The sequence below is a fragment of the Spea bombifrons genome, chromosome 1, assembly GCF_027358695.1.
Source record: "Spea bombifrons isolate aSpeBom1 chromosome 1, aSpeBom1.2.pri, whole genome shotgun sequence".
NCBI classification, from domain to species: domain Eukaryota; kingdom Metazoa; phylum Chordata; class Amphibia; order Anura; family Pelobatidae; genus Spea; species Spea bombifrons.
In genome coordinates this window covers 74,519,085-74,528,914 of record NC_071087.1, presented here as the reverse complement: position 1 = coordinate 74,528,914, position 9,830 = coordinate 74,519,085, and the positions used below count along the sequence as shown (strand labels likewise).

The 9,830-nt window shown below is 38.4% G+C and overlaps 1 protein-coding gene across 1 annotated transcript; it reads left to right on the top strand.

Annotated features, from left to right (window-relative positions):
* The first annotated feature begins 507 nt into the window (after nucleotides 1-507).
* LOC128491459 (potassium voltage-gated channel subfamily V member 2-like) lies at nucleotides 508-6,981 on the top strand. The gene is made up of 2 exons (XM_053463784.1): nucleotides 508-1,764; nucleotides 6,658-6,981. The coding sequence occupies exons 1-2, from the start codon at nucleotides 508-510 to the stop codon at nucleotides 6,922-6,924; spliced, it is 1,524 nt and encodes a 507-aa protein (XP_053319759.1). The 3' UTR covers nucleotides 6,925-6,981.
* Nucleotides 6,982-9,830: the final 2,849 nt, after the last annotated feature.

The window sequence follows — 9,830 nt, the reverse complement described above, 5'->3', positions numbered from 1 at the left end:
AACTAAGGTCTAGCTATGATTGTTTTATGTTGTAAAAGTTATGTGAATCTCATTATTTAATATAGCAAAATTGTGACAAAATGTATTGTGTTACTGTGTAATAATATCTAATAATTTATCTAGAGAAGGTGATGAGATATTAATACCAGTAGGTTAGCCACTACTTTGGCATGTATTGGTTCAACATGATTCTATACATCTGTTTTAATCTTGATTACCTAATGTGGCACTTACTAAATCCTATTACTGTCTTAACGTAAAAGCTGTTTTTAGCCACCACAACAGCAGTTACTAAATCATTCCAATCAATCCTCTTTTATCCAACAAAAGGATCAAGATTTCACAAGACAAAGCAATAGGATTGCAAGTTAAATGAACAAAGAATGATCATGTAGTGCAATAATATTTTCGTTTTGAACTTTAATGGAAGTAACTTCAGGGGATACAATTTTGCGACCCTCCCCCAACATTCACAGATTTTATACTATCTTGTAAAAAACCTCGAAGATGAAACAGCTAGGTATCAGAAGGACAAGTCTGTCAGCTAACCTGAAATTTGGAGACTACAAGGACTCTCATTCTTACAGGAGAAACAGTTTTCCTCTTCCACAGATGAACTTAATAAAAAAGTGGAGCTCTATGGAAGATATAAATGATCAGAAAGCTGTCAATTGTGCACAAGCTTCTAGAAAAATGAATTTGTTCTTACTCAACCTCAATGTTGGAGGGAAAAGATTCCAGATAGATTACAACGTGGCAGCCCAGTATCCAGGCACTAGAATTGGGAAAATGGCAACATGCGTCGATCCGGTGAAAAGACTGAAGCTATGTGATGACTTTTTAGTGCAGACGAACGAATACTTTTTTGATCGTGACCCTGTTGTTTTTTACTACATATTTCATTTTTATCGTAGTGGTATTCTGTGGATTATGGATGAACTGTGTCCAGCCAACTTTATTGAAGAAATAGAATACTGGGGTATCAATTTAAACTATATCCAAAGATGTTGCCGTATCCTCTTTGAAGAACATTATGATGAGCTCAAGGAACATATTAAAATACAGAGGGAACTTCAAGCAGAAGCTGACCGACATGACCATGAGAAGCACTTTGAAGGAAAATGGATGAGTGATTTAAGAAAGAAGATTTGGAATTTGGTGGAAAATCCATACTCTTCTATTCCAGCTAAGATTATAGCTATCTTGTCAAGTTTTTTTGTGTTGATTTCCGCTGTAGTCATGTGTCTGAGCACTGTAGAAGAACTCCAGCACATGAGTTTAAATGGAAAGTCATACATGGATCAAGTGGAAATTGCTTGTGTCATATTTTTCACCACTGAGTATTTTATGCGATTGTTTTCAACTGCAGATGTAAAAAGATTCCTAAAAACAGTACTGAATATAGTTGACCTTATAGCCATCCTACCATTTTACATTCAGATCATATTTGAGAGGTTCTCTGAAGAGACAGACTTGTGTTTGCACCATGATGATATTGAGAAAATGGAAAGAGTGGGACAGCTGGGAAAAGTCTTGAAAATTATAAGACTGATGCGGATATTTCGGATCTTAAAACTGGCTCGGCATTCCACAGGTCTAAGAGCTTTTGGCTTTACTATCCGCAAATGCTATCAGCAAGTTTGCTGCTTGTTCCTATTTATTGCTATGGGTGTGTTCACATTTTCTGCACTCATGCATTCGGTAGAACATGATGTACCTGGTACCAATTTCACCAGTATCCCTGATGCCTGGTGGTGGGCAGCGGTAAGCTTTGGGTTGTTTTAGGATAAATATTGTATTAGTGTATTGTGTGTATGTTATCATTTTTACATGAACTAAATTCCAAATATAGTCATCGACTATAGGACATTATATATGAGACCTCCAAGGTCTCTTCTTCTTTGTGGGCCCAATAAAAGGCATCACCTTAAAAGGCTAACAAACAAAAATAACTTTTTAAGAATATATTTGTGTAGTTTGAATGTTGGTAGCAGAATAATTACTAAAGAGTAAGCTATACTCACCGGCCAGAAATCCTATATGGAACCATTGGAGCAAATGTCTGCTGCACTAGACAGTCTTTGAACAAGGCCCTGGAAAGAGGTGCAGAAGTCAGATAATCTCTCATGGACAGCTGTTTCATTCGTAATATGAATTTATCAGCTGCTTGAGGCTTGGATCAGTACCTTCAAAACGGGCCTCAATATTTTCTTAGAAAGGCATGATATACAGGGATATAAATAGAATAACATTAATATTTTAGAGCTTCTTGATCCAAGGAGAAATCCGATTGTCTCTTGGAGTCAAGAAGGAATTTTTTTCCCCCTGATGGCAGAATTCAAAGTAGCTTAATTAGGGTTTTTTTTGCCTTCTTTTGGATCAAGAATAGGAAGGTTAGGTAGAAGGGTTGAACTTGATGGACTTAGGTCTTTTTTCAACCTTATGAACTATGTAACTATGTTATGGTGGGGGTAAAGTTGATGGAAAAACCCCTCCACCTAAAATTAAGGGGTAATATAATCTAATTATTTACATTATATCCAAGTTTTTTGTTTTTTTGACTATTAGTTCTTAGAAACATAAAAATAGAATTTGACGACAGATAAGAACCATTTGCCCCAATGTTGTCAGTCCTATGCCTGGAATATTTAAAAAAAAATAACACTAGATTGTAAATTTGTAAGCAAGGTCGATTTTATCTAATGTATTGGTTTGTCTTAGCCTGTCAATTCTAGTTTTGTCATACCCTTTGAACATATGTAATATAAGAAGTGTTGCGTAAACTGTTGACACTATATAAATAAAATATATTATTTTTTATTACTAATACTCTCCCATGTTAGTACTTAAAACCAAAAAATTCCCCAAGAGGGATCAGCTGTGCCCCAAGTTAGGCTAACCTTTACTTAGACTCATAGGCATCACCCCCCTTTTGCCCTCTGCACCATATTTAGGACCTCCCTAACTCAAGGACCAAGCGGAACAGTGCTCAATGGCCCTGTGTTCTGGGGGTCCGGGGGGGGGGATCACATTGCCTACACATGCAGTCTAACCATGTATACTGACAGTATAACATTGACCCACGCAGCCCTTTCCCACTACATCCAACTACATACCATATGTGGAGACTTTTTTCAGTGCAGCTAATATGAGCTACTGCGCTTCTACCTTCAGATCACGTAACATTGTGTTACATGACCCTCAGCAAGCCACGGTTTAGGTAGTTACAGTAGTGGTTGGATACAGAACAGGGTCCTGTAGTATAGCCCACTCAGGAGTCTCAGTGTGTACCTGAGAGCTGCAGCTCCCACCCAATTCAGGTACCTCAGGCAGCCACCTGGTCCTAGTATTAAAAATAGACACCAATTAATTAGCGTGTTTTTGAAAGTATTATATTAGCTGAAATGTATCTATTATTTACAATTCATGAGACAGGATGATAAGGAGGCATTAGGTTATCTATTCCTTTTTGTTATTTTTTATTCTTTCTCATTTTATTTTTGCATTTTGAATAAAAGTTGAGCTTGATCTTGATTTTCTATAGAATCATTTTGCAGTTGTACCTTTTCTACAGTCTTTACCACAACTTCTTCAACAATGGGGTACTGGATGCATGTGGTAGCCTTCCAGCATACGTGGTAGAGATTAATAAAGTTTAAGCAAGCATGGGATAGACATAAGGCTAAGCTAGATATTAGATAAGGTCAGGAAAGTATTCAGAAGTTGGGAAGACTAGATGGGCCGAATGGTTCTTTTCTGCCGTCACTTTCTGTGTTTCTATGTTTTTTCAATTTTTTATGTTTACCTCCTCATGTAGAATTTAGGTATCTGGTCACTTTATTTGTTAATTATATATTTTTCCACCATTAAATTTGCTGGCAAGTATTATACATTATGAAGTAGAAACTTTTTTTCCCCATAATTACTTTATTTGTATAAGTTGGGGGTTGTTCTGTGGTATAATTCCAGGGGAACATATTATGATATTTTTATTGTCCTATTAAAACTGGGTCTGCCACTTTCTAGATTTCAATTCAGTATACTTATACTAATGGTGCCTACAATTTTTTTAAAAAAAGTTATCATATATTTTATGCATATATGAGTACTTTTTTAAATTTGCTTAAGTATTCCTTTTCCTTAAAAACATACTAATTTCCTTTGATGGAGGGTGGTTTATAACCATGTGTTGGAAAAAGAGGTAATGTAAAATGGTGAGTTATGGACATGAATGTTCTGACTGTGGATTTCCACTCCGTAGGCCTCAAACTCAACTTCATTACTCCATGAATGTAAACCTAATGTCTGGAAGAATTTGACTGAAAAACTTATGTAAACTATTTGTACTTTTATTAAGTGGAAAGGATATGTAGGTGACAGGTCCATACCCATCAAAACATCTTCTCTCCAAAAAAGTATTTTTTTTTTCTTTTTTAATGGGTGTTTGAGTCCAATTTACATGGAGTCTGATGCATTTTACTTCTTACAAATTGAAGCATATAGGGTTAGCGAGACTGATTTCCCCCCTACACTGGTGACTTTTTCTGATGCAGGAAGTAATAATATTTACATATTTTAGTATTGTTATTATCTTTTATTTATATAGCGCCAACAATTCACGCAGCGCTTCTTACAATACAGATATTCAAGGCAAGAATGGACAGACTAAGACAAACCGATACATTAGGTGGAGAGAGCACTGTTCGCAAACTTACAATCTTGAGGAAATGGGGTGAGGATAAACATAAGGAACAGAGAAAGGTGAGAGGTAGTGTGGTGGTTGTATCAGTGACAGCGAAGTTCTAGCAACTAAGGTGATATGCTTCTCTGAAGAAGTGGGCTTTGAGATTTTTCTTGATGAAAGTAGGTTCCAGAGAAATGGGGCAGCACAAGTAAAATCTTGTAGACGGGAAAAGAAAATAGATGATAATTGAGGAGGAGAGCCTTTGCCCATTATGAAGACCCTAAAGCTCGAGTGGGGGAGTATTTGCTTGTGAGTGCAGAGTTGTATGGAGGAGCAGTGTTATGGAGAGCCTTATATGTTAGTACCAGGATTTTAAATTAAATTCTAAAGGTAATAGGGAGCCAGTGAAGGATTTTTCAAAGTAGGAAGCAGAAGAAGAGTGACGTGCAAAGAAGATAAGTCTAGCAGCAGACTGCAGAGGAGAGAGTCCAGACAGTGAAATGCCAACCAGAAGAATGTTGCAGTTGTCAAGACGGGAAACGATAAGTGATTGAACCAGAGTTTTTGCAGATTCTTGGATGATGAATGGGCAGATGAGAGAGATGTTTTTAGGTGTAAGCGGCAGGATCTGGCGAGGGACTGAATGTGAGGGATTAAGGAGAGGTTTGAGTCAAGGATGACCCCAAGGCATCGGGCCTGGTTAGTAGGAGAGATAGTCGTGTTGTTTTTGGTGATGGGGAATTCAGGTAGTGGGGTGGAGATGGAAGGAGGGAAGATAATGAGTTCAGTTTTAGAAAGATTAAGTTTCAGGTATCCTTGTGACATCCATGAAGAAAAAGGAGACCCTCTCCCTAACCCCCTTCTCACTATCTACCCTCTCCCTACCCCCTCTCACTATCTACCCTCTCCCTAACCCCCCTTCTCACTATCTATCCTCTCCCTACCCCCTCTCACTATCTATCCTCTTCCTACCCCCTTCTCACTATCTACCCTCTTCCTACCCCCTTCTCACTATCTACCCTCTCCCTACCCCCCTTCTCACTATCTACCATCTCCCTACCCCCCTTCTCACTATCTACCCCCCGTCTTACTATCTACCCTCTCCCTACCCCACTTTGTAGGTCACTTACCGTGCAGTCCTGTGATGGGGGCGCGAGGCCTCTGCCTCACTTCTCTGCCGCGGTGAGCGCGGCTTCACTGCGCGGCTTCACTGCTGAGACACTGCCGAGACAGACGCCTCACGCTTCCACCACTACGGTCGGGGCAGCGCTGAGGCAGGCGGCGGCAGGGAGCAAAGGAAACAGAAGGGCGCTGAGCGGTTGCCCCTCTGACTGGCAGTACTCCAGGGCCCGGTCGCAGTCGCGACCCCGGTAATTCTGCCACTGTTCTTGTGATTGGCTGCTGCTACTCATTCATTTCAAAAGGCTATCAGTTCCCATGCCCTACAATGGGAGTTCTACCGAGCACATGCAAGACGCATACTGAAGTACGCTCCTTACTTTCAGTAGAGGCAGCCAATGGGAGGAGAAAAATGAGACAGAAGCTACAATAACTAATGTATGACGTCTATGCAAAATGGACTCCTAAATTTATTTAACATAAAAATAGGGTGTGCTCCTTTAACTAAATTCTTTACAAAATAGTTTTTGTTTTATTATCTTCTGCACCTCTACTTAATTTCATCCCATAAACATGCTCTCTGTCAAACACTACACAGCCAAGCTTATTTCACCTCCTTCCAACTTACTGATCTTTCATTAACAAGCTTGTTTATATGATATCTTCATTTTTGTAGATCATAAAATGTCTATAAATGACAAAGTGCCTATGAAAGCAATATATTTTAAGAAAGTAGAATAAAAATACTATTTTCACCATGAAAGTGATTCACTTAAAGCTAAAGAGAATACAGTACGTTTACTGCCATTGGAGTTTAGAAACAATGTCTCTAATAACTGTACTTTTTGTTTCAGGTCAGTATATCCACTGTAGGATATGGTGATACGGTTCCTGGCACTGTTTTAGGGAGAATTGTGGCTTTTCTGTGCATATCTTTTGGCATTATCCTCAATGGCATGCCGATTTCAATATTATATAACAGGTTCTCTGATTTTTATGCAAAACTGAAAGCTCATGAATCTACAAGTACCTTAAAGCTTGGGGAGGACATCAAATTTAAAGAAAGGATCCTAGAAAAGGTAACTTCCTGTTGTTCAGTGAGGCATGGGATTAATAATTAATTGCTTTCTGTATGTGGGACCCCTTTTTTCAGGAACTTTGTGGACAGCAAAAGTAATCCTACAGAAACAATTTCTGCATCTTATCACTGTGGATGTTGCATTAGATAAACATTTGAAACATTTAATCCAGAGAGAAAAATGAACATTATGAAAAAAAAAACAGTAGTTATTGTGATTGGAAAGTGTAGGCACTAAATATGTTTTCAATTGTCATACATATTTTGTAGTATAAATAAAAATATAGAGCATATTGACAGCTGAAAGATGTAGGATACATATGAATAGCAAGTATACTATATGACCAAAAGTATGTGGATGCCTTGACCATCACACACATATATGAGCTTGTTGGACATCACATTTCATAAGTATAAGTATTTATAAGGAGTCTCCTCGCATGTTGTCTATGTTAGTCAATTTGTTACATGCTACTTGTTATGTCCTGTCTACCCATTGTACAGCGCTACGGAATTTGATGTCGCTATATAAAACAATAAATAATAATAATATGCTTTAGCACTTGACAACCCTGCTCAGTGGGTGTGTGTGGTGTACTAGTTTCTGGCTGAGTTGTTGGAGAGAGAGAATTAAGGTTAGTGGGAATGAGACAGAAAAGGAGATAGAATGGTGGAGAAAAAGAAAGATAAGCATAGAGGGAAAGGAAAAAGGATAGAGAGAGTCAGAAAATGAAACACTGAGAAGAAAGGAGGGGGAGGAAGGGATAGAGATAAAAAAGAGATAGAGATGGAGAAACATAAAGAGTAAAGGGGAGAAAGAGGAATAGAGAGAGTATATTGCACTAATATTGCTCATCTCCAAGGATGTTATAAAAAAAACAACCCATAAAAGACTGTGATGCCAAGCCAGCAACTCTCTTCTCTATCTGGTGCATGCACAGGCACATCCAGCAGATGGGGTGATACATCATAGGTCTGAGAAGTTTAAATGCAGAACTTGATTTATTAGGCGCTATACTGTTGCATCAGCATTTTCTATGCTTGTCTGGGAACCAATTCATGTTTGTGCATCTGGGACATGTTCTCTCATATTAATTAATGTATTATGAATCAGAGCCTTGTAGAAAACCCTACTAATTGGATAACACTTTTGCCAGAAATGAGATCTGTTCCTTTCTGAAAAACATGCAAATGTTGCTACAGAAAGATGTTACAACTTTTTGCTAGCACTTGGATAGTAAAGTTTTTCAAAGTAGACAGTATAAATATTGTTCTGTTTCTGGAAAGTTGGTTTATTGACAAAAGAAAAAATATGTTCCTTTTATATGTAGTTATGCTGGAGGACTCATTGGAGTGGGGTCTTGCAGTGAGGCAAGCTAAGAAAGACATCTCATGCATTTCAATGCATGTGACCTCTAGATGTTTAGGAAGGATTCCAAGAGCCAGGGAATATCTCATTCTTCCAATTAGGCGTGACCTTGTCAGAGGGAAAAGAAGAGACAATGATTAACTTCCAAACTGCCCTAAACTCATAAAAAGCTTCACTGTTAACAACATTGAAGAAGGATTTCACTACAGTCACTCTGGTTTTAGACAGCGACCACTTGTCCTAACATTTCAACCCCTTTGAAATATCTTATTGTAGAGCATTGTGAAAAAAATAATCCTATGTAAATAAATAACAATACTTCTATTGACATGTTAGACGATTATCACAACCAAAGTGTAGAAGCTCGTATAAATGATTAAGATCACAACGTGCATGGCATTACAGAAATGTACATATTATTAACATGTCATCACGTAATGGAGAACCTGGACTGGCTTACCAATAGGTGGGCCTGCCTGCCTGCCCCTGCTAGCTTCTTCTCAGTAAAGTACATTACATCTAAATTTCTGATAATTCAAAATAAACTATATAACGTGTCCTTGAAATTTGTAATTATGTGTGGCCATTTTAGCCAAGCCACTTGGGAGTTTGTTCTCAGAGTGTCTGTACAGTTGGGCTCAGCCATCACATTTATTAACAAATGCCATTCAGCTATGGAACCACAGTTATATAGGATTAACTACATGTTTAACATGTGTGTTTCAGTAAGTCTCATAGTCCATTGTTAAGAGGACGGTGGTACACAAATGGGTCGTTGATATCAATCTTGTGTAGGCAGGACATGCTGTAGGTCAGTGACATTAGACCCAAGGACCTGGTATAAGTAAAAAGTAAGCATGAAGGAAGGAACTCGGATATACGTTACTGCACATTAATATCTGTAACAATGTCCATATTTACTTATGAAAATATCTTGTTTAATAGTGTGGGAGGTTCTAGTGCCTCATTTATTCCTGGTTTGCTCTTTCCATTTAATTATTTATTATCCTTTAATGTAATATAAGCTTTGTAACTATTGTTTGCATCTAATTTCTATTAAATGTAAATACTCTAAAAAAGAAACCTATGTATTATAGACATGCTCAACTACATTGTGTAACGACATGGCTGCAAACTTTACTAAAAGTAAAATGTGGTTTTGGCCTACCAAGGGCTGGTCATAGCACCCGGCGTCTCAGACAGCAAATGTAGGTAGCACCAGGCAGTGGTGTATTATTACAAGTGGGGCAGCATCTGGGCTACTATACTAGGGGCAGATTACACTACCCCTCTATCTCCTGATGTTTAGCGGGTATGAGTTTATCATAGTGTTGCACCACCTACTGTTTAAATAAAAGACTATGGGCCCTGGCCTTGGAAAGGGTTCTGTTTTTGGGGAGGTGGGTACAGGGGATCCATTGAGACTACTTCTTCCCCCTGGTACAGAGTGCCACGTTTCCCCAATTACCAGAAACTCTAAAGACTGTGGAGCTTGGACACAGATTTGGGGTTCCTGCATTTTGGGAGAGGGTTTATGTGTCCTGTTTTACTCTCAATTGGGTCAGGACTTACAGGACAGA